This window comes from Macrotis lagotis, chromosome 2, assembly GCF_037893015.1.
Source record: "Macrotis lagotis isolate mMagLag1 chromosome 2, bilby.v1.9.chrom.fasta, whole genome shotgun sequence".
In the NCBI taxonomy this organism is placed as follows: domain Eukaryota; kingdom Metazoa; phylum Chordata; class Mammalia; order Peramelemorphia; family Peramelidae; genus Macrotis; species Macrotis lagotis.
In genome coordinates, this window is record NC_133659.1 from 242,015,999 (window position 1) to 242,039,761 (window position 23,763).

The 23,763-nt window shown below is 39.0% G+C and overlaps 2 protein-coding genes across 2 annotated transcripts in view; both read left to right on the forward strand.

Moving 5' to 3' along the window:
• Positions 1-19,496, forward strand: part of ACAP1 (ArfGAP with coiled-coil, ankyrin repeat and PH domains 1) — a 33,411-nt gene extending 13,915 nt beyond the window's left edge. The window contains exons 19-22 of the mRNA XM_074225474.1: positions 17,129-17,238; positions 17,381-17,491; positions 19,086-19,135; positions 19,286-19,496. Of these exons, the coding sequence (XP_074081575.1) occupies positions 17,129-17,238; positions 17,381-17,491; positions 19,086-19,135; positions 19,286-19,386 (372 nt within the window). The 3' untranslated portion in view covers positions 19,387-19,496. The remainder of the gene's footprint in view (positions 1-17,128; positions 17,239-17,380; positions 17,492-19,085; positions 19,136-19,285) is intronic.
• A 1,032-nt stretch (positions 19,497-20,528) lies between these two features.
• On the forward strand, positions 20,529-23,139 carry KCTD11 (potassium channel tetramerization domain containing 11). Its single transcript, XM_074225473.1, has one exon. It carries the CDS (start codon positions 21,274-21,276, stop codon positions 22,072-22,074), a length of 801 nt encoding a protein of 266 aa, XP_074081574.1. The 5' UTR covers positions 20,529-21,273; the 3' UTR covers positions 22,075-23,139.
• Positions 23,140-23,763: the final 624 nt, after the last annotated feature.

The window sequence follows — 23,763 nt, forward strand, 5'->3', positions numbered from 1 at the left end:
CCAGAGGAGGCAGCTAGGTGCAGTGGATGGAGCACTAGCCCTGGAATCAGGAGGACCTGAGTTCAAATTTAACCTCAGACATTTAGTAATTACCTAGCTATGTGATCTTGGGCAAGTCATTTAACCCTATTACCTTACCAAAAAACAGAAAAAAATATTCTTTGACCCAAGTAGATGACTGGAGAGTGACTTTTGTATATTTGTGTCAATTCCATTTAGATTTTGGATATTAAACTATATCAGAAATGTTTGTGCAAAGAGTTTTCCAGGCAATATATTTTCTTGTCCTAGCTGGATATATTTAATTTATGTAAAAGCCATTTTTATATAATTCAAGTAGTGGATAGAAAGACAGAGATAAGAAAACCTGGTTCAAGTCCTAATTCTGTTACGTGTTGCCTGTGTAACTCTAGGCAACTCACTGAACTTCTCAGTGTTCCTGAGAACTCTCTAATTTATTTCATCCAGAATACATTTATCTAATGGCTATATTGTTCCATGCACTGTATAAGATTCTAGATATACAAAGAAAAAAAATGGGGGCACCTAGGTGGTGTAGTGGATAAAGCACTGGCCGTGGAGTCAGGAGTACCTGGGTTCAAATCCAGTCTCAGACATTCAATAATTACCTAGCTGTGTGGCCTTGGGCAAGCCACTTAACCCCGTTTGCCTTGCAAAAAAAAAAAAAAACTAAAAGAAAAAATGAAAAAAGGAATTTATATTCTATTTTGATTAGTGGTCAAGAAAGGGGGAAATTTACTCTAGGGCAGACATAAGGATTGTTAGTGGAGCCATATAGCAGTAGAAAATCATGCTCTTTCCAGTAGCAAAAATAATATTGACTTTATCATTGTTACCCAGAGGTGGAAAATGGTGGGAAGGGGCAAGACAGATTCCCTCACAACCCTATGGAAGGGAAAATGGAAAAATGGATATTCTTGCTTGGTCTTAGTGTCCTGATGGATGACTTGATATAGGATTTAGCATCATGGTCCAGGAATGGCTAAATATAGAGGGCTGAGATAAGAATTTACCAATCTAGGGTGGAGATATCAAAGATAAGTCTCAAAATGTAGCCATTTAGCTCCACATGGGATCTGGGGAAGCAGTATACCTAGAAGTTGGTGGGAGAGGGGACTGGCAAATGAAAAGATGTGCTCTCTGTGTTTTGGGATATTGAAGAACAATAACAGATATGTTGGAGGGATTTCTTTCTTCTTTTTTTTTTTTTTTTTTTTTTTTAGTTTTTGCAAGGCAATGGGGTTAAGTGGCTTGCCCAAGACCACACAGCTAGGTAATTATTAAGTGTCTGAGGCTAGATTTGAACTCAGGTACTCCTGACTCCAAGGCCGGTGTTCGATCCACTGCACCACCTAGCTGCCCCCCTTTTTTAACTTTTTAATGGTGTGAATTTTTATAAATCTGAATCCGTAGTCTCTTACTTTTCACTTAATGGATAGAGATATGTGCTTCCTCTTCTTTTCTTTACATCCAAAATTGTTCACTAAAGTTAATCAGTTTAGCAGCATTTTAAGCTTGTAATTTTTATTTCTGCTACAAATGTTTCAGTATAATAAGTCCATTTTGAATTTATTACATTATATGAAATATGAAAGGCAGTGGGCTATAGTAGAATGAAAAGTGGTTTGGAAGACAGATCTGGCTTCAAGTCCTACCTCTTACACTTAAGATCATGTGACTCTTGGCATGTCATTTAAATTTCTCAGTACCTTAGGCATTTTCTAAGACTAGAAATTGCAGAATACTTGCTGGTCTACATTATTAAGAGTTTTATTCTATTTATCTTGCTTTAATTTTCAAAATCTCCTTTTTAGTTAATTTTAGTTTTTTGCATTTTGGTTTTTCTTTGTTTTTTGGTTAGAACCCAAATATAACTATACCACCCATCTTTCATGGAGAAGAACCATAAGGGAAGTTTATGCAAACTTTTCCCATTTTTCATCTGCTTGTTGTCCTCTTTCTAGTTTCATCATTAAATGACTTTGGAAAGTACAGGCTCTCTGTAAACTTGCTTTTTCCTTCCTCCATTGTTTTCTTTTTTCTTTCCTTGAGGTATATACTGTTCATAATCTTCCATCATCCCCATTTGTAGGATTTTACAAATGAGTTTATATTTAGATATAAACTTCCAAATTAACTTGTGTTGCCCTTGGCTGTCATATCTCTCAATTGGCAATGAGATGATTATATGTTTACTGGCAAAGGTGATTTCTAGATGGGGAGGGTTTCTTATTGTGGAGACTGATTTAGAGCAGTCAAATTTTCTTAGAAAATAAAGTTTATTAGTCACTGTAGTTTTATACATTTCTCATTTTTCAGTGTTAATAGTTTTTTTAAGTTGCAAGGTTACTATGATCATTTCCTACTGTGTGTTGTATATCTAATCTATTCCACTTATCCACCATTTTCCTTTCCAGTACCAAATAGTTTTAATTATTACAGTTGTCTCGATTGTTCACTATATGTTCTCATTTTTATTCTTTAATTTTGACCTTTCCTTTTAACATCAATCTTTTTAAAAATATATTTTATTTATTTCATTAAATATTTCCTAATTACATGTAAAATTTTTTAGCATTCTTTTAAAAAACTTTTTGAATACCAAATTCTCTTCATCCATCCAACTCTTCTTCTTCTCCTTGAGAAAGCAAATAGTTTGAGTTTGATATTGATTCTACAACTGAAGTTTTTATTGATGCTTAGATGAAATATGAAAAAAGCCACAGCTTTCAAAGAATTCTAGGAATAGATCTTCAGTTCAGTGGAGAAGCATATGTCTGGTACACATCACCAAGGAATTTTTCCAGGAGTAGAAATGATAGAATCAGAGAGAAGTATGTTGGGTAGAACATCACATAGATGATGGAGGAATAAACAGTGGAAAATCTGTATGCTCCTTTGATACCTAGCCAATGTAAAGTACTCTAAAGAAAAGCCCTCCAGTACATTGGGCAGGCCATCTGTAGATGATGATGATGAATGCCTCCCCTCCTGACTCCAAGGCCAGTGCTTTATCCACTGCACCAACTGAGCTGCCCGTGCCATCTGTAGAGGATGTAAGGGAGGGAGGAGAATGTGAATAGCAATCATATAGGATGAGTTTTGGGTAGATTATGCTATTATTATGTATAAAATGGAGAGAGATTAAACAATAATGCAATCAGAAAGATTCAGTGACTGGATAGCCAGTAGTGTTTCAATGTCAATATGGCAGAATTTCTCTATTATAATACCCCAAAGAACTATGCTTATTCCCGTGTTACAAAAGGCATAGATGGCATGCTCAGATCTTTGAATGACACTTTTCTGGGGAGGGTGGTCAACATAATGGATGATTGTCAAGATCCAAAAGGCTCCTAACAAGCTGGAGCTTTGAACTGAATCTAACAAGGCAAGGTGCAATAGAGTTAAATATAAAATCTTACAAATGAGTACAAAAAATCAACTTTCCCAGTATTAGGTTGGTGGGGGAGAGGTATGAATAGAAGTTTTTATATTTATTTTCTGTTAATATTTGAGTTCCAAGCTGTTTTCCTCCTTCTCAATGGCATACTAAGAGAAAACCAACATTTGACATATATTTGTGAAACCATATAATAACAGAGTTCTTATATCAGTTCTTTTTCTGGAGGTAGATAGCATCTTCCTTCCTAGGTCCCTTGTAGTTGATTTGAATATTCATATAGGCCAGAAGGGCTTGATCATTCACATGTACTCTTGTGTTTGTATTTTTTGTTTTTTTGATTTGTTTGTTTGTTTTTTTAGGCCAGGCAATGGGATTAAGTGACTTGCCCAACATCACAGCTAGGTAATTGTTAAGTATCTAAGGTCAAATTTGAACTCAGGTCCTCATGTCTCCAAGGCTGGCCACCTAGCTGCCCCCACATTTACTCTTTAAACTATTGCCTTTACTATGTACAACATTCTCTTGATTCTATTCATTTTACTCTTCATTATTTTCATATCTTCCCAAAATCAACCTGCTTGTTTCTTATAACCTAGTAGTATTGCATCACAATCATATACCACAACTTGTTTTAGCCTATTTCCAATTGATGAGCATTCCCCCAACTTCCATTCCTTACTACCATAAAGACAGCTATTATAAATATTTTAAAACATATAGGGTCTTTTTATATTTTTTGCTGACCACCTTGGGAATAGTGGTATTCTAGGTCAAAGCAATACATAGTACTCTTTGGGCATAATTCCAGATTACTCTCCAAAATTATTGGATCATTTTAAAGTTTCAACAGTGTTTTAATGTCCCAATTTTTCCATATGATCTCCAATATTTGTCATTATCCCCTTCTATCATTTTAGCCAGTCTGATAGATGTGAGATGCTATCTCAAAGTTGTTTTAATTTGTATGTCTCTAATCAATAATGATTTACAGCATATTTTTATGACTAAATTTAGCTTTGATTTATTTATCCAAAAACTGTCTTCATATCATTTGACCATTTATCAATTGGTGAATGAATCATATTCTTATACACTTAACAAAGTTCTAAATATATTTGAGATATGAGGTCTTTATCCAAGAAACTTGTCTTTAAAAATTTCCCTCCATTTTCTGCTTCCCCTTTAATATTGGCTACAATGGTTTTATTTTTACAAAATCCTTTTAATTTAATGGGATCAAAATTATCCATTTACACCCCATAATGCTCTCTATCTCTTCTTAATTCATAAATTCTTCTCCTATACATAAATATGATAACTAATATGTTCCATGTCCTCATTTACTTATGATATATATCTCTTTATGTCTGGATCATGTATTCATTTTGACCTTATCTTGTTAAACAGTGTAAAATACTGGTCCATATTTAGTTTCTGCCAGACTGGTTTACAGTTTTCCCAACAATTTTTACTAAACAGTGAATTCTTGACTCCAAATTTAAAACTTTACATTTATAAATACAATGTCCACTGACCTACTATTTTACTCCTTAGCCACTACCAGATAGTTTGTATAATTACTATCTTATAATAAATTTTAAGGGCTGGCACTACTAGACCTCCTTCTTTTATTTTTTTTTGTTTTTTTCTTTTATATTTTAAAAATTAATTATTTTCCTATACCTGACCTTTTGTTCTTCCAAATGAATTTTGTTGTTATTTTTTCTAGGTCAGTAAAATAATTTATTGTTATTTAATTGGGATGTCATTAAATAAGTAGGCTAATTTAAGTAGAATTGTCATTTTTATATTGACTTGGTTTACCTATGAAAAATTAATATCTCTCAATTATTTAAAGCTAACTTTATATTAAAAGTGTTTTATAATTATGTTCATATATATGTTCATATCATATTTTGGAAGGTATTTTATATCATCTATGGTTATTTTAAATGAACTATTCTTACTAACTCTTCTTGTAGGGCTTTATTGGTATATATATGGAAATGCTGATGGTTTATGTGAATTTGTGTTTTTGTAAGTATTCTTTTATTACACTACAAATTTATTGGCATATAATAGAATTTATTTTAATATTTTCTATTTGACTAAAGTTATTGTTTCAACTAGATTTTTAGTTGTATTTCTAGGATTTTCTGATTATACCATCATATCATCTTCCAAAAAAGATAGTTTTGGGCAGCTAGGTGGCACAGTGGATAGAGCAATGGCCCTAGAGTCAGGAGGACTGAGTTCAAATTTGACCCCAGACACTTAAAAATTACCTAGCTGTGTGACCTTGGGCAAGTCACTTAATCCCATTGCTTTGCCAAAAAAAAGATAGTTTTATTACCTCATTGTCCATTCTTATACCTTCAATTTCTTTTTCTTCTCTTATTACTAGAGTAAGCAATATTGAATAATATTGATAATAACGGGCATCTTTGTTTCCCTATCTGTTAGGAAGGTTTCTAACATATTCTCTTTACAGACAATGCTTATGGATAGTTTTAGGCAGATACTTCTTATTGTTTTACAGAAAAATCAATTTTTTGTTATATTTTGTCAGAAGTTTTTTCTGCATCTATTGATAGAATCATGTGATTTTTGTTATTAATATAATAAATAAGGTTAATAGTTTTCTTTATATTGAACCAGTCCTGTATTCCTGGCATAAATTCCATTTAGTTATTAATGTATGATTTTTGTGCTATATTATTGTAGTCTCCTAGCTTGTATCTTATTTAAGATTTTTTTGCAGCAATATGTTAGTAAATGTGATCTATAATTTTCTTTTATTTTTGCTTTCCCTGATTTAGGTATCAGCACCATATTTGTTTCATAAAAGGAGTTTGGTGTAGGACTTCTCCTTTTCCTCTTATTCCAAATAATTTATTTAATATTGGAACAAGGTGATGTTTAAATGTTAGAATTAGTTGAATTACTTGGCTCTTAACTGTAATTAATTGATCTTTAAATGGTAGAAATCATTTGTAAATCCTGAGGCTTTTTTCTTAGGAAATTCATTTATGAAGATAGTTATACTTAAATATTCTATTTTTCTCTTCTGTTAATCTGGGCCAATTTGTGTTTTTGTAAGTATTCTTTTATTACACTGCAAATTTATTGGCATATAATAGAGCAAAATAACTCCTAGTAATTTCATCTTCCTTAGTGGTGTTTTCACCCTTTTTTTTTTTGGCAAGGCAGTGGGGTTAAGTCACTTGCCCAAGGTCACACAGTTAGGTAATTATTGTCTGAGGCTGGATTTGAATTCAAGTTCTCCTGACTTCAGGGCTGGTGCTCTGTCCACTGCATCACCCAGTTTCCCCCTACCCTTTTCATTTTTAATACTAGTGATTTTTCTTCCTTTTAAAAATCCTATTAACTAATAGTTTATCTATTTTGTTAATTTTTTTCATAAAACCACTTTTTGATTTTATTTATTAATTCAATAGGATTTTTTTTTACATTCAGTTTTATTAATCTCATTTTTAACCTTTAGGATTCCCCAGTTTGGTGGGAATTTAATTTTGTTCTTTTTCTGTGTTTTTTTTTTAAATTTACAGACCTAATTCATCGATCTGTTCTTTCTCTATTTTATTTATATAAGCATTTAACGAGATAAAAATTTTCCTTTGATTACTGTTTGATATGTACATTCTCATTCTCTTTAAAAATAATTTATTGTTTCTATGATTTGTTCTTTAACCCATTTATTCTTTAAGATTCAGTTATTTAGGGATGGATAGGTGGCATAGTGGATAGAGCACGGGCCCTGGAGTCAGGAGTACCTGAGTCCAAATCTGGTCTCAGACACTTAATAATTGCCTAGCTGTGGACCATGGGCAAGTCACTTAACCCCATTGCCTTGGAAAAAAAAAGATTAAGTTATTTAGTCTTTAATTTTTAATCTGGCTTTCCAAGGTTCTTTATTAAATGCAATTTTTATTGCATTATTATCTAAAAAAAAGGATGCATTTAATATTTGTTTTCTACATTTAACTGTTAAGTTTTTATGATCGAATGTATAGTCACTTTTTGTAAAGGTGCCATGTACCACTAAGAAAAGTGTATATTCTTTTATGTTCCCTCCAAGTCTCTCCAGATATCATATCTTATTTATCTAAGATTCTATTCATCTCCTTGACTTTTTTAATGTTTTAGTTAGATTTATCTACTTCCAAGAGAAGGCTGAAATTCTCACCATTGTAGTTTTGCTATTTTCCAGCTGTATTTCATTTATCTTTTCCTTTAAAACTTTATACACTATAGGATTTGGTGCATGATCTATGGTGCCTTTTAACATAATACAGTTTCCTTGATTATCCCTTTTTTCTTATTTGTTTACTGCTTAAACATAATACATCATCTGAAGTGTAATAAATTATATTCCAGACCTTTTATTTTTACTCTGTATGTCTCTCATTTTTTTAAAAAATAAATTTATCAATTATTCCAACTACATACAAGGATAGTTTTCAACATTTTTTTGTAAGATTTTGAGTTCCACCTTTTTCTCCCTCCCTCCCTTCCCTCCCCTCTCCCCTTGACAGTCAGTAATCTGATATGTTATACATATATAATTATTTTGAACATATTTACATATAAACCATGTTATGAAAGAAGAATCAGAACAAAGGGGAAAAAACATAAAGTATGAAATAGGTTTTAGAAATTGAAAATAGTATGCTTTACATTCAAACTCCCTTAGTTCTTTTTCTGAAGGTGGATGATATTTTCCATCACAAGAACTTTAGAACTGGTTTTGATCATTATACTGCTGGAAAAAACTAGGTAGTGCAGTGGATAAAGCACTGGCCTTGGAGTCAGGAGGACAAGAATTCAAAGCTAGCTTCAGATACTTGACTCTTACTAGCTATGTAACTTTGGACAAGTCACTTAATCCCAATTGCCTTGAATCCAGGGCCATCTCCAGTTGTCTTGATTCATATCTGGCCTCTGGACCTAAATGGTTTTGGAGGAGAAAGTGAGGATGGTGACTTAGCACAGTAGGGCCCCACTCAAATCCATGTCATGTGTTTTATTATCATAGTTGATCATTACACAACATTTTTGTATACAATGGTCTCCTGGTTTTGCTCACTTCACTCAGCATCAGTTCATGTGTCTTTCCAGGCTTTTCTGAAGTCCACATGTTCATGATTTTTTTGTGGGGGGGGCAAGGCAGTGGTGTTAGGTGACTTGCCCAAGGTCACGTGGCTAGGTAATTTTTAAGTGTCTGAGGCCAAATTTGAACCAGGTCCTCCTGACTCCAAGGTGCTCTACCCACTATGCCACCTAATTGCCCTATGATTTCTTACAAAACAATAGTACTCCATCAATATACCACAATTTGTTCAGCCATACCCCAACTGATGAGCATTCCCTCAAATTTTCTGTCATTACAAAAACATATTTTTGTACATGTCGGTCTTTTTTAATTTTTTAATAATCTCTTTGAGATACAGACCTTGTAAAAGACCTAATAGTGGTATTGCTTGATCAAAGGATATAATTCCAAATTGCTTTCCAGAATGGTTGGACTAGCTCACAACTCCACCAACAATGCCTTAGTATTCCACCAACATTAATCATTTTCCTTTTTTGTCATACTGGCTGATCCAATAGGTGTGAAGTATGATTCCTTAGAGTAGTTTTAATTTGCATTTCTCTAATCAATAATGATTTAGAGCATTTTTTCATATGACTGTGGATAATTTTGAGTTCTGAAAACTGCCTGTTCAAGTCCTTTGACCATTTACATGTTGGGGAATGACTTAGATTCTTTTGTTTGTTTTTTGCAAAGAAATAGAGTTAAGTGGCTTGCCCAAGGCCACACAGCTAGGTAATTATTAAGTGTCTGAGACTGTATTTGAACCCAGGTACTCCTGAGTCTAAGGTGCTCTATCCACTACACCACCTAGCTGCCCCTACCTTCTCCTGATTCTTCTAAGTCAAAATTTCTCTTTAGTATCCTGTCTTTCTTCAAGAATATACAAAAGTCTTTTAGTTCATTAAATATCCATTTTTTCCTTGCAGGGTTACATTTAACTTGGCTGGATAGATTATTCTTGGTTGCAAACCCAGCTCCTTTTGCTCTTCAGAATATTATATTCTTGGGGCGTCTAGGTGGCACAGTGGATAGAGCACCAGCCCTGGAGTCAGGAGCATCTGAGTTCAAATCTGACCTCAGACACTTAATAATTACCTGTGTGGCCTTGGGCAAGCCACTTAACTGCATTTGCCTTGCAAAAACCTAAAAATAAAACAAAACAAAAACAGAATATTATATTCTTTTAGTCCTTTAATGTAGAAGCTACTAAATCTTGTGTTATCCTAACTGTGGCTCCACAATAATCAAATTGTTTCTCCCTACTTTCTTGCAATGTTTTCTCCTTGATCTGGGAGTTTTGAAACTTAGCCATAATGTTCCTATGAGTTTTTATTTTGAGATCTCTTCCCCTCTTGTTCTAATACTTCAGGACAATTTTCCTTTTTTTTTTTTGTTGGTTTGTGCAAGACAATGGGGTTAAGTGACTTGCCCAAGGTCACACAGCTAGATAATAAGTGTCTGAGGTCAAATTTGGATTCAGGTTCTCCTGACTCCAGGGCCGGAGCTTTATCCATTGTGCCACCTAGCTGCCCCCCAATTTTCTTTAATTATTTCTTTATTATGGTATCAATATTCTTTTTTTGATTGTAGCTTTCATATAGTCTGAGTATTCTCACCTTTTTTCTTCTTGATCTATTTTCTAAATCTGTTGGTTTTTTTCTTGTGAGGTATTTGACCTTGTCTTCTATTTTTTCAATCTTTATATTTTGTTTTATTATTTTTTTGATTCATAATGTCACTGGCTTCCCCTTGCTCAATTCTAATTTTCAAAGAGTCATTTTCTTCCTTAAGATTCTGGATCTACTTTTCCAGTTGTTTTACTTTCTTTTCATAATTTTCTTGGATTGTTATTATTTTCTTTTTTTAGTTTTTCCTCATTATCTCTGATTTGATTATTAAAGTCTTTTTTTTTAGTTCTTCTATGAATTATTTTTGAGCAGGTAATCACTTGATGTTACTCTTTGGGGTAGAAGAGACTTTTGTTGCTTCAGCATCTTCCTTTGAAGATGAATTTTGGTCTTCTCTATTTCCAGAGTAACTGTCTTTAGGGTTCTTTCTACTTTGCCTGCTCAGTTTTAAAAAAAAAAAGTAGCAGCTTTTTTCTTTTTCTTTTTCTTTTTTGTAATGTATGCAGCTTTTTCTTAAATTCACTTCTGGTCCTGCAGTGTTGGGGATGGCTCTGATTTAAGGAACTTTGTTCTGGACCCATAGACACTGCATTCCCCATCTGTTAAGTGTTGACAGCCAGTAGCATCCCGGACTTCACACATTGTTTCTGCCCTCATTGGGCATGTGCTGACCCAGGCTCTCATCTCACATGCACAGCCTGGGTCTGGTGTTTCTTATCAGCAGAGGTTTCCTCTCTTCCTCAACTCATCCTCCAGACTCTGTACACTGTCCTTGAATTGAAAATTCCTGTGACTGAGATAGAGGCTACCTCCCAACCCAGCTGCCCCTAGGGCTCATTTCTTGCTGTTTCAGGGAACTAGCCTGGGGTCAGTTAACCAAGGTTTAAGGATCTTTCTTTAGATCTTCTCCAATTATCCCAGAAGGAATACAGTTCTTCTGTAACTTTTGTTTGTTTTTGCCCCTCTACTTTCACCCTGAGGTGTTTCTTTTGAATTGTTAGTGGAGGAAATCTGGAGAGTTTGGAATTTTCTGACTGACTTCACTATTTTTTTTTTTAGGATTTTGCAAGGCAAATGGAGTTAAGTGGCTTGCCCAAGGCCACACAGCTAGGTAATTATTAAGTGTCTGAGGCTGCATTTGAACTCAGGTACTCCGGCTTCCAGAGCCAGTGCTCTATCCACTGTGCCACCTAGCCGCCCCAACTTCATCATTTTCTCAGAATCCTCTCCCCTTTTATTTACTTTTTAAAGTCCTTTCAAACTCTTCCAAGAACTATTTTGGGGTTTTTGACCATTTTACATTTTTCTCTAAAGCTTTACAGAAAAGTTTTTGTTTTCTTCTGTGTTTGAACCTTGATCTTCACTATTACTGTAGTATCTATCTATGATCAAATTCTTTCTCTGTTTTTTTACAAATTTTTTTAAATGACCTATGTGTTAGAGTCAGGTCTTGCTCCTGGGTTATGAGGATAACGACTCAGAGTTTGTTTTTCATACCATGTTTCTGATCTCTATCTGGGGACTTTTAACCTCTTGATTCTTTCAATGTTCTATAATGCAAGGCCAAATATCACTGCTTCTCCAGTTCACAACTTGATCCACAAGTAACTTCTGATATTTCTTTCCCTTGGTACAAGTGATATCGTCCCTTCTGGGCACCATGATTTAAGAAGGACATTAATAAACTAGGAAGTAGAGCTGTCAGGATGGTAAAGGACCTTAAATCCATGTCACATGATGACCAGTCAAAGGAACTAGGGAAGAAAAGAAGACATAGTGGACACATGATCATGTCTTCAAATATTTAAAAGGCAGTTATGTGAAGGAAAGATTATACTTGTTCTTTTTGGAGCTAGATCGAGAACAGGAGCAATGTGTGTAAATTATAAGGTCAATTTAGGCTTGATATCTAGAAAAATTTCTAACAAATTGTTGTCCAAAAATGAAACAGGCTCTCTTGAGAAGTTGTGGGTTTGTCCTTGTAGGTCTTCAAGCAGAGGCTAGATGACCACTTAGTAGATATCTTATAGTGGAAATTCTATATTTAGATTGGACTGGATTGTCACTAAGACCTCTTTCAACTTTCTGTGATTAAGATTTATTCCTTTGGAATATATACACCATTGAAATGTCTTGAAGTGTGAAATTAAGGAAGTGTCTGGTCATTGTGATGAGTTCCTTAATTCACTTAATAAGGTTGTAGGCCAAGATCCCTTGTTTTATGATATCTGAAGAGTACCTCCCTATGAAAGTGTGGTATACCCAATGGTTGAGGAGTTCTTTGGTTCCCAGTGACTTTGGGATTCATTTCAAGATGGTGAGACTCAAGGGTGAGTCACTAGTGGTAAAGACTGCCCCTCTTTTTAGTTTAGCACATATGTGTTTCTCTCCCCATCCCTGCTCTATCTCTGTCTCTTTCTCTCTCTTTCTCTATCTCTCCCACAATCATGGTAGTTAGGACAGAGACAGGATTATACATGCTTTAGTTCTTTAGTTTATCAGCCCTTTTTTTTTCTTTTGCTACTAATATATGTGATTCAATTTTTCTTTTAAAAATTTTTGTAACTATAATTGCTTTTTCTTTTGCTAATATAAGTGATACAATTTTTCTTCTAATAATTTCTTTAACTATATCCTATAAACTTTGGAATTTAATCTCCAAATTTTTTTTTTGTTTCTATCACTCTATCTTTAACCCATTATTTAGGTTGTCAGATTCTTAAAATCTCCATTTAGGTCTAATTATATTTTGTTCATATTTCATTTATTGACCACATTTTATTCTGCTACGGTCTATAAAAAATAGTTAATATTTCTGCCAGGGGTAGCTAGGGGATACAGGGATAGAGCACTGGCCTTGAATGTAGGAGGACAGGAGTTCGAATCTAGCCTCAGATACCTGCTACTTACTAGCTTATGACCTTGGGCAAGTCACTTAACCCTGGTTGCTCCACATCCAGGGCCATCTCCAGTCATCCTGATCCATATTTTTTTGGGGGGGGGTTGCAAGGCAATGGGGTTAAAGTGACTTGCCTAAGATCACACAGCTAGGCAATTATTAAGTTTCTGAGGCTGGATTTGATCTCAGGTACTCCTGACTCCAGGGCTAGTGCTCTATCTATTGTGCCACCTAGCCACCCCTCTGATTCATATCTAATAACTGGACCCAGATGGCTCTGGAGGAGAAAGTGAGACTTAGCATAGCAACCCCCTCACTTAAATCCAATTCATGTGCTTGTCATGGCATCACCTACCTGATGTCATGGTCTTTGAAAATTAAAGACAATATCATTATCGGATTTCTGCCTTCTCTTCATTTATTTGAAATCTTTGTATCCTAGCCTAAAATCAGTTTTTATATGTGCACAAGATATATGTTTGTTCTCTAAGTTTGTTCTCTATGTTTGTTCAGAAGTCTTCATAGTTCTACACAGTTTTAACTTTTTCATTATTTTATTCAACTGTTCCCTACTCAACTCCCTTAAAGTTGTTTGTGGTTGCCAATCCACAATTATAACAATTCCTCCTATACTTTAATCCAGTTTAAGCATTATAGATTTTGTTTCAGCCTTTTACTTTGAATATACATGAGTCTTCTTTTTGCTTTAAATTTATTTCTTGGAAGTAGAAAATTGTGGGTTTGGGGTTTTTTTTAAATCAGTTTTGTTTCCTCTGAATTTATTGATGAATTCAAGTCAATTAACATCATCACTGTCTTATTTCCCTTCCATTAAATTGATTTTTACCTTTTTGTCAGTAACAAGGTACTATACTACTTTTTTTTTAAAAATACAAAGTTTATTTCCTGCACATCCAGTACAGTTTACTACTACTTCCCACTCATATGCAACATGAACAATAAAACTTACTTTAATATCATATAACAATTCAATCTGAATCCTTGGATTTGGAAGAACATGGCTCATCTCCACCTGCACCAAAGTCAGAAATTAGGAGGGAATAATCTTTTTTTCCTCCTTCCTCTGATAAGGTGGTTTTAGAACTGACTGACTCTCTCTCTCTCTCTCTCTCTCTCTCTCTCTCTCTCACACACACACACACACACACACACACACATACACCCTGTTTTAAGATTAATTTGTTGTATCCAATTATAAAAAAATTATTTCACTTATTTCATGAGCTAAAGAATACAATATAACACCAAGTCCATTATTATAACTCTTTGTTTATATGGATCCACTTAAGTTCAGTATCTGGGAATATCAGAATTTGGATTATATATTTAGATCATCACCACCAAAGGAAAAAGAACCCTCCATTCCCATGCAAGTACTCAGACTTAAAAAGCATCAAATATATGTGACAGGTTTTCATTTACCTGATAAATCTATAGAACTCACATCTGAACCCATAAATAATGAAGATAGACCTATAGAATCCTTTTTATCTATAAAATATATTGGATAGGATGATGTTTGCCCTTCATTCTTGAAGACCATAGCATCAAGGGAGGTGATGCCTTGATGAGCACATGAAGAGTCATCCAGGTTTAGTGGTCAGATACGTATCAGGACAACTGAAGATAGCCCTGGATAGGATAGGATCAATTAGATTTCTGGACAAACACTGTGCTCTGATTTCAGGGCTTCTACCTACCTGGAGATTTATTTAATACCCTAGACTTCTAATATTGAAGCCCCTTCAAGCTGAGAAATACAGTTTCAACTCCCCACCCCCACTCCAGTTCTACAGTCCACATAATTCATAATCAAGGAGAAGGTCAAGGTCAAGGTTTGCTCATTCTTGCCATGACTGGACACTATGTTCCTTGGCTCCAGGTCCCACAGCTATGGCAAAAACCAGGTCTTTGCCTTAGCCAAGACAGTAGAAAGAACAAAGTCAGACCACCTGTGTTCAAATTTTATCTCAGTTAATTCCTGTGTGATTCTGGGAAAGCTACTCAACCTATTTGGCTTCATAACCTGTATATTATATATATAAACTATAATTGCTTTTTCTTTTGCTAATATAAGTGATACAATTTTTCTTCTAATAATTTCTTTAACTATATCCTATAAGCTTTGGAATTTAATCTCCAAATTTTTTTTTGTTTCTATCACTCTATCTTTAACCCATTATTTAGGTTGTCAGATTCTTAAAATCTCCATTTAGGTCTAATTATATTTTGTTCACAACTTTAAGGGAGTTGAGTAGGGAACAGTTGAATAAAATAATGAAAAAGTTAAAACTGTGTAGAACTATGAAGACTTCTGAATGAAAATCTTAGAGAACAAACATATATCTTGTGCACATATAAAAATTGATTTTAGGCTAGGATACAAAGATTTCAAATAAATGAAGAGAAGGCAGAAACTACATATATATATATATATATATATATATATATATATATATATATATATATATATATATTTCATAACCTATATATAACAGGGTGTATGTTATATATATAGCCTCATAACCCTTTCTCTTGACTCTATGTTTCTATGAAGTCTGCCATTCTACCTCTGCTTCTTGTTCATGGTCCTAAAGCTCCTCATTTGGTTCAGGAACAAGATTTTCACCATTCTACTAATTGTGTCGTGCCTGTAGCCATAGAATTATAAAGAACTCTCTCCAGGGAGCCAAGTTCCTGTCTTTGTGTAACCCCCTAGTTCTTACTGCTTGTCAAAGAGACACAAAAGAGAGAGAAGGAAAGAAAAAATGAGACATCCTTTATTCATAACTTGCACTCAAGCCTTGCTTTCCTTATTTTTACCTGCTTGTTCAATTTACATTTCAAAGACCCTTCCAAGTTCTGGATTCCTCAGCAGGAAAGAATTATATTTTCTGACCTCATCTCTTATGAGCATAGCTTTGTCAGTTAGGGAAATTTGCTGTATACATTGATTTCCTTTCTGTTTCAGTATTTCTCATTCAACAATTGAAAATAAAACCTCTTCTCCTCAATGAGTGTTCAGTTTTTCAGTTGTGTCCAATCCCATTTGAGATTTTCTTTGTTTTGTTTTTGTTGGTTTTCTTTTTTCTTTTTTCTTTTTCAGCAAGGCAATGGGGTGACTTGTCCAACATCACACAGCTAGGTAATTATTAAGTGTCTTAGACTGGATTTGAGTTCAGGTCCTCCTGACTCCAGAGCTGGTGCTCTATCCACTGTACCACCTAGCTGCCCCCCATTTGAGATTTTCTTAGCTAAGATGCTAGAATGGTGTGCCATTTCCTTCTCTAGCTCATTTTACAGTCAAACAGAAATAAACAGGATTAAGTGACTTGCCCAGGGTCACCCTGCTAATAAATCTCCGAAGTCAGATTTGAACCTAGGTTTAGTCTTCCTGATTCCAGGCCAAGCATTCTATCCATTGAGCCACCTAGCCCCCTGACAAATTCTCTCTGGAATGTCTGCCTTTGTTGGTATCCTAAGGATTCCTACCTATTTGTATAGGATCTAAAGCTCAACTTTCCTCTTTTTATAGATATAGAACCTGATTTGCCTAAGGTCACACAGGTTAATAAGAATGAGAGAAGCAGGAGGCTCGAATTAACAATTCTAAATTAGAGCTGCTAGGTGGCACAGTGTACAGGCATCATGTAGTCACTAGTGATCAGAATAAATGAGACATTCCTGTAGTAAGTTACTACCCCATAGTAACCTACATTTAATTAGGAAGATCACAAACACAGAAGTAAATAACAAATTTGAGGTGGAAAAAGCATCTGGAGGAGCAGGGACAATTCATGTAGGAGTTGCCAATGGAACCTGAGCCTTGAAGGAAGAAAAAAGATCCTCCATGCATTTCAGGCATGCAGGATGGACTTGTAGAAATGCATGGAGACATATGACATAACAAATTCTAGATAAAGCCAGTAGTCCAACCTTTCCTCAACTTCTCTACTATTAAAATTCTGCCCCCTTTCCCAGACCCCACCCCAGCTCTTTCCTGATGATATCCTTTTTGCCCCTTCTACTTTTTTCAGAACTCCTTGCTTGCCTGTGAATTTCTCCTCCAGAATGGAGCAAACGTGAACCAGGCTGACAGCATGGGGAGGAGCCCCCTCCATCATGCCACCATCCTCGGCCATACTGGGTATATAAGCTAGGACACCTGGGTCTCCAAGGGAGGAAAGAACAGATGGAAGGGAATGGATAACTAAGAAATGGATGGGCTGGAAAGGAGATGAGGACTAGGGCAAATGGATAACCTGAATCTTTTGTTTCCTTGTCTTCAGCTTGGCTTGTCTATTCTTGAAGCGTGGGGCAGACCTTGGAGCTCAGGATTCTGAAGGGAAAGATCCTCTGACCATTGCCATGGAGACAGCCAATGCAGATATTGTTACTCTGTGAGTCCCAGAGAGATGGGGATGACTATCAGGGAAAGGACATAGAAGATTTAGGGTCAGAGGGAAGATTATTGGAATGGTACCATGGACAATGGTGCCTGACAAGGGTTGAACTAATGCTTAAAGTCTGGATTTAAGGGACCTGGGGACCCATTAGGTCAGAGTTTTGGGAAGGAATATAGGAAAGAATGGAATTGTTAAGAAGCAAAGATAAATCTCAGAGATATAATATTTTAGTTCACTAAACATTTGACTGTCTTTTACAGTAACAAAAACACTACACTACATAGAGCTCTTGAAGTAGTTTGGGGGAAGGGTAAAAAATGAGGAGCAAAGAGAGAATGAGATCCTTAAAGATCATCATGTCCACCCCCTCATTTTACAGATGAGGAAATAGGCCCAGAACAAAGTAGTGAACCTGGAGTAAAGTATGAAATTTGGACATAAGTACTGAGACTTCAAGTCCATCACCTTGAGCTTATAACCTACTCCACACATATTTTTCTGTAGAGGAAGGCAGCACTCACTGGGCACCATCACTCTTTACAACTTACAAATCCATTTCATAATTGTTTTCCTTGATTCTTCCACCACCAGTCCAGTATCAGTTACTGAGAATAGGTGGCATTGTCTCTAGTTTTACATTTCAGAAAACTGAAATGACTTCTCCAACTAGGAATAGGTCTCTTGACTCCAAAGTACAGCTTTCCTATACAAAACTGGAAGGAAAATAAAATGCTCCTGGGTGTCAGAAAAGAGAGAACTCACTTCTAGTTTGGGGGACAGGAAAAGAGGGGAGGTTGGGATCAGGGAAGACTTATGGAGAAGATGGCATTTAAAGTGGACCTAGGAATTCGTTTAATGAGAGATACAGGAGAGGAAAACATTAGACAATTGAAGACCTTGACATGAAAAAAAAGTTATGTGTGGAGAAAAATGAAATTGCATGCAATAGTGTCTAAACCCAAAAAGCTAAGTTAGGGTCTGATTGTCTTGCCAGAGGCTGGGACTACTAGGCTATGCAGCTGAGTATTTATTCAAAACAGTGGGAAGTTATTGAAAGTTTTTAGGTAGAGAAGTGACCTGTTCCTACCTGAACTTTAGGAGCTTATTTTGAGCATAATATGGAAAATAAAAAAAGAAGCCTGAGGAAGGGGGACATAGGGGATTTTTATGCTAGTCCAGGCCCAAGACAAATAGTTCAAGAACTAGGGGGTGGGAGTAAAATTGTAAAGATAGTTAAGTGGATTTGGCAATATTGGTTAGGGTGTGGGTATGAGAGGGATGCAGAGGGGGAGGATGTTGAAATGATGCAGGTGTTACAAAACAACTAGTTGTCCAAAGAAAGCTAGTTTCAGGAAGAGTTCTATTTTGGACCTGTGACTTTGGGTGGAGGAGAGATTGTTCAAACTGCTGGAACTTAAAGGAATGTAGGTATGCAAGACTGGTATTGGCTAGAGAAAGACCAAAGGATAGGATGAGAGAAAGGAGCAGATTTTGAAGGCCAGCAGTGTCTGGACAGTATGGGCCATTTGGCCTGAGCTGGATGAATTAGAAGGAAGGGGCTGTGTGCAAACTCATTCTTCTGCTTCAGGTTACGTTTGGCAAAGATGAGAGAGGTTGAAGTGGCCCAAGGGCAAGCTGGTGAGTTGTTTAACCCCCAGAACTGTGTGTCCCCTCTCCTTTGGATCTTATTCCTTTTGTGAATGGGCAGCTTCTGGCTGTCCCCAACTTTACTCCAAAGTATCTAAGCTTCTAGCTTCTCTTTCTTTCTTCCCACCTCCCTCACCTCAGGAGATGAGACATATCTGGATATTTTCCGAGACTTCTCCCTCATGGCTTCTGATGATCCAGAGAAGTTGAGCCGCCGAAGCCACGATCTCCATACACTCTGAACCAGAGCTAGAAACCCCACCCCCCCACACACACCTTCTCCCTTTGAAATCATTCATATTAAAATGAAGTCTCAGCTACCAATTATGTCTCCTCGGTACAGACGTTTGGGGGAGGGGGATTGAGGAGGGGATAGAAGTGGAGGGGGGGGGCAAACACATGGAGCCAAGAAATTTGTGGGTAGATTTGGAAGACTCCAGCCATAGAGACCCACCAACTCAGGAAGTTTCAGAAGAGCCTTAGTTTTAGGCTGAAACATAGAAGGTATTGGAAAGTCACCTGACTAGTTAGCCGGGAAAGAAGTCGACCGTTTACACTCCCGGTAAGTGAGCTTTCCCCCTATCTCAGAGGTAGAGGGAAACCCGGCTAGCCCAGACATCTTGGCCCAATTTTCTCCCTCTTTTTGGAGAACCTGGCATTTACCTTCCTTCATCCTCCCAAATCCTGACCCCTTTCCCCAAAGTGGACCACGCAGAGTGGCGCTACTATTGCCAGGGCAAGTTTCAAGCCTCAGGTCGCCAGTCTGTGACCCCGCCCTCCCAAGCCAGCGGGAATGCGATGCCTCAGCGCTTCGGGCCGCGGCACGCCCCGGAGAACTTTCCGGGAGCCCAGGCCCGGGGCGCCAGCCCCCGGCGGGCTCACACTTCCAGTCCTTTGTACGGTCGGGGCGGAGGCGGGGCGCCAGGGCGGGCGTGGGCGGCTCGGGGGCCCCGGCGCCCCAGATGCTGGCCCAGGCCGCGCTACCGGGGCCAGCGGCGCTGCGGGCCTGGGGCTGAGGGCTCGGCCACAGGCAGGAGCCCCCGTCACACAGGAAGCGCTGGCCCCCCGGCTCTAGGCTGGAGGACGCGGCCGGTCTCGCCCGGCTGGTGGCTCCTGGGCCCAGGAGCGGGGAGGGCGGGAGGGGGTCGGGCCTCCCCAGCACCCCCCCCCGCCTCCGGGGATTTCCGCGTTCCAAAGGCTGCCTTTTCTCTAGTCCCTTCCCCCAAGGGCGGGAGAGCTCAGCCCAGCTCAGCCCGGGTCCCCCAAAGGGAGGACGCGGGGCGCGGGCCGGGGGCGGGGGGCAGGGCTGCGAGGGGCCGGGCCTGGCTCTTAAAGGGCCACCACGTCTGCGCTCTTCCTGCTACTTCCTGAAGCGCGGAGCCCCGAGCGCGGCCAGGAAGCTGCGGGAGCCCGTCCTGGGCCCGGGCCCCGACATTCCGGGCCAGCGGCGGCTCTCTGCCGACCTTGGAGCGAGCCCCGAAACCAAGCGCAGGGACGGCGTGGCCCCGAAGTCACTGCCCCTAGCAGCCTCCCTGACCCGGGACCTAGAAGTTTGGACCTGCTCCCCCAAATATCGGCGCCAGTCCTAGGACGTCCGCTGCCGGGAACCGAGGACACACTGCCACCCACTCCTCCTCCCCCTAAAAGACTGCTTTGCTATTTCCCTCACCGGTCACCCAGAAATCAGCCTCTGCCCCGGTTGGACCCCCGAAATTTAATCTTCAGGAAAAGTCCTCCATACATGCCTTGGAGTTCCTGGAATCCAGCATTTCTGGAGCCACAGGCCACCTGTTTATTTCACACGACTTGGCCTCTGTCCTTAACGCCCCAAACCAGCTGAGGTGCACCCCAGGTTGAGGATCGACGTCTGATTGCTTTTTCTCTTTGAAACTAGCCACAGGGCTATCCCGGGACGGCACCGTACCCCCAAACGTCTCTACCCTGCAAATATCTTCTGCTGTAAATTTAACCGGGCTGTGCCAGGGAGGCAGCTCCTGGGTACCTCTAAAACTACTCCTTACCTCGCAGCCAGCTGGTGTGAATCTACAAATCATTTCCTCTACCTTCCCCCTAGGAAGCCAGCCTCTGGGTTCCCACCCGTATAATCTCTCAAAATTCCCCCTCCTCCAATGCCCTCCCAGGCACCCTCTTTTGGGGGGCCTGTGACACTGAATGTGGGGGGGACACTGTATGCTACCACCTTGGAAACTCTGACTCGATTCCCAGACTCAATGTTGGGGGCCATGTTCAGAGAGGGTGCTGCACTGCCACCCAACTCTGGCCCCCAGGGTAGCAATTACTACTTTATCGACAGGGACGGTAAAGCCTTTCGCCATATCCTCAATTTCTTGCGCCTGGGCTGCCTGGACTTGCCTAGAGGGTATGGGGAGACAGCACTCCTGAGAGCTGAGGCTGACTTCTACCAGATCCAGCCCTTACTGGATGCCCTCAGGGACCTGGAGGTGACTCAGGGAACTGGGGTGATCACGGCTGCCTTGTTCCATGCAGATGTGGATGCCACCCCCCGACTGGTTCATTTCTCAGCTCGTCGAGGTCCCCATCACTATGAACTCAGTGCGGCCCGAGTGGACATCTTTAGGGCCAATATCTTCTGCACAGATCCCACCTGCCTTGGGGTGCTTCGGGCCCGGTTTGGAGTGGCTGAAGGGGATGGAGAAGGAAGTCCCCACTTCCGTTTGGAATGGGCTTCCTGCCCAGAAGGCCTCCCAGAAGCTGAGTATCGGCGGCTAGGATTGCAGCAACTTTGGGTAGTAGGAGAGACTGGTGAGAAGCGGGAGGTAGTAGGGACACCTGGATTCTTGGAGGAAGTACTCCAGGTGGCTCTGGAACATGGTTTTCGACTTGACTCTGTCTTTCCTGACCCCGAGGACCTGCTGAACTCCCGCTCACTGCGTTTTGTCCGACACTGAAGGATGGTGAATCGGTTTGGGGGGAAAAGGAAGAGTCAATAAAGGTGGGAGCGCAATCCCTCCAAATTTAGATCACTAAGAGACTTTTGGACTTCCAGAATGACTCGGAGGAGGCAGGAGCTGTGAGAGTTAAGGGGGACTTCCAGTCTATCTCTTGACTGGAGCTTCAATCTGGAAGAAATAGAAAACTGGAAAACCGTCTCTCCCCTACCTCCAACCTAGTAGAAAGGCAATGAAAGTTTGAGGGGAGGGGACACCCTATGGACCTCCACTGGAGCTCAGACTTGAAAGAAGTAAAAACTATTGTAAAGGGATCCCCAGTTGGGGTTGGGAGGGGGCATGGGTGAGTTGTGGAAATCCAAATTATTACCCATAATCTTGATCTAAAAAAATGCTGGTTGACTGACTAATGGGTGATTCTAAACCCCACCCCACCATGTTTCATGCTGACAGGGTATGGGGTGCTGAGGTAGAGTGGGTGTGCCAGAGTCTGTTATTCTGTCAGTGCTTTTTATCTCTACATAGCAATAGAATCAATTTGTCATTGTCTTTTGATCTCTGACTTTGTTCCTTTCCTAGTCTTGAGGCTTGTCTAGGCCTGTTCTGAAGAATACCTATTACAGTGTTGTCCCTTGGTGTGAACCGATTAGATTGGCACAAGGCATGTGTGTTTGTTTGCAATCAGTGAACAGGTAGAAGTTTTATGATTGAGTCAGAGGGAGGCATATGACTGTGCCTCCACAGTCACCGGGGCACAATCTGTCTCTGTGTATCTCCATCTCTGAGAGAGCCTAGAGGCAAACACTACAAGTCTACTTGGGCTGGTGAGGCAATTTTGTGTTTATTGGTTGCTATAGCAACCATGGTCCCGAGGCTAGGTTTCACTATATTGGGAGACCTGGATAGCCCTTGACTGGAAGAGAAATTTCATTCAACAAATTTATGAAGGGAGGGAAAGGAAAGGAAATATTTAACTCTCCCATTTTGTACAGATCCGTTTTCAGGAAGTTATTTATTGTCCATGTCTAATAAAGAAGAAATGCCTAAAAATAATAAACTTTTTATACTGCAAACTTGTGAAGTCTATGGGGGGAATGGGGTGGGAGTGGGGGAGTGGGGGGAGAGTGGGTATATGAAGAGGTTATTAGGCCAGAAGATGCTACAGAGTTGGAACTAGGAATTTTTTCACCTGAGAGAAACACCTTTGGAGAAGGGATGGTGGTGACAGAAACCATGTTTGCAATTGTATCAAGAGAGGGAGTAACCCAACTCCCTAAGGGGGTTGGGCAGGAATATTGATGCATTCGTCACCCTTGGAGAGAGATACCATAGTGATGGAATGTTGAATGTTGGGTGGAGCCTAGGTGAGAGAATAGTCAAAGGGATGGTAGTCTCTGAACTACTATTAGGAAGAAAAGTATTTTTTTACTCATGTCTGGAGACAAAGCTCCAGCTACCTTATCCTAGTTACAGCTCTATATACAAAAGTATCTGTGGGGTTGTTCTGGAGCTTACAAGTATAACCTGTGTCCTTTCTTGTCCTGTTTCTCTCCTTAAATTGTTTTCCCCTAGACCTGGGGTGGGGGTGGGGGGGATGATTCATAGAGAAAATGACTGATAGTGCAATTTCTGATCATTGCCTAAGAAATTCATTACCTTCCTTTTCATTCAAGTCTAAAATTGGAAGTC

What these genes read in the sequence shown, in the direction of transcription:
- KCTD11 (XM_074225473.1), top strand. Translation starts at nt 21,274, where the DNA reads ATGCCCTCCCAGGCACCCTCTTTTGGGGGGCCTGTGACACTGAATGTG.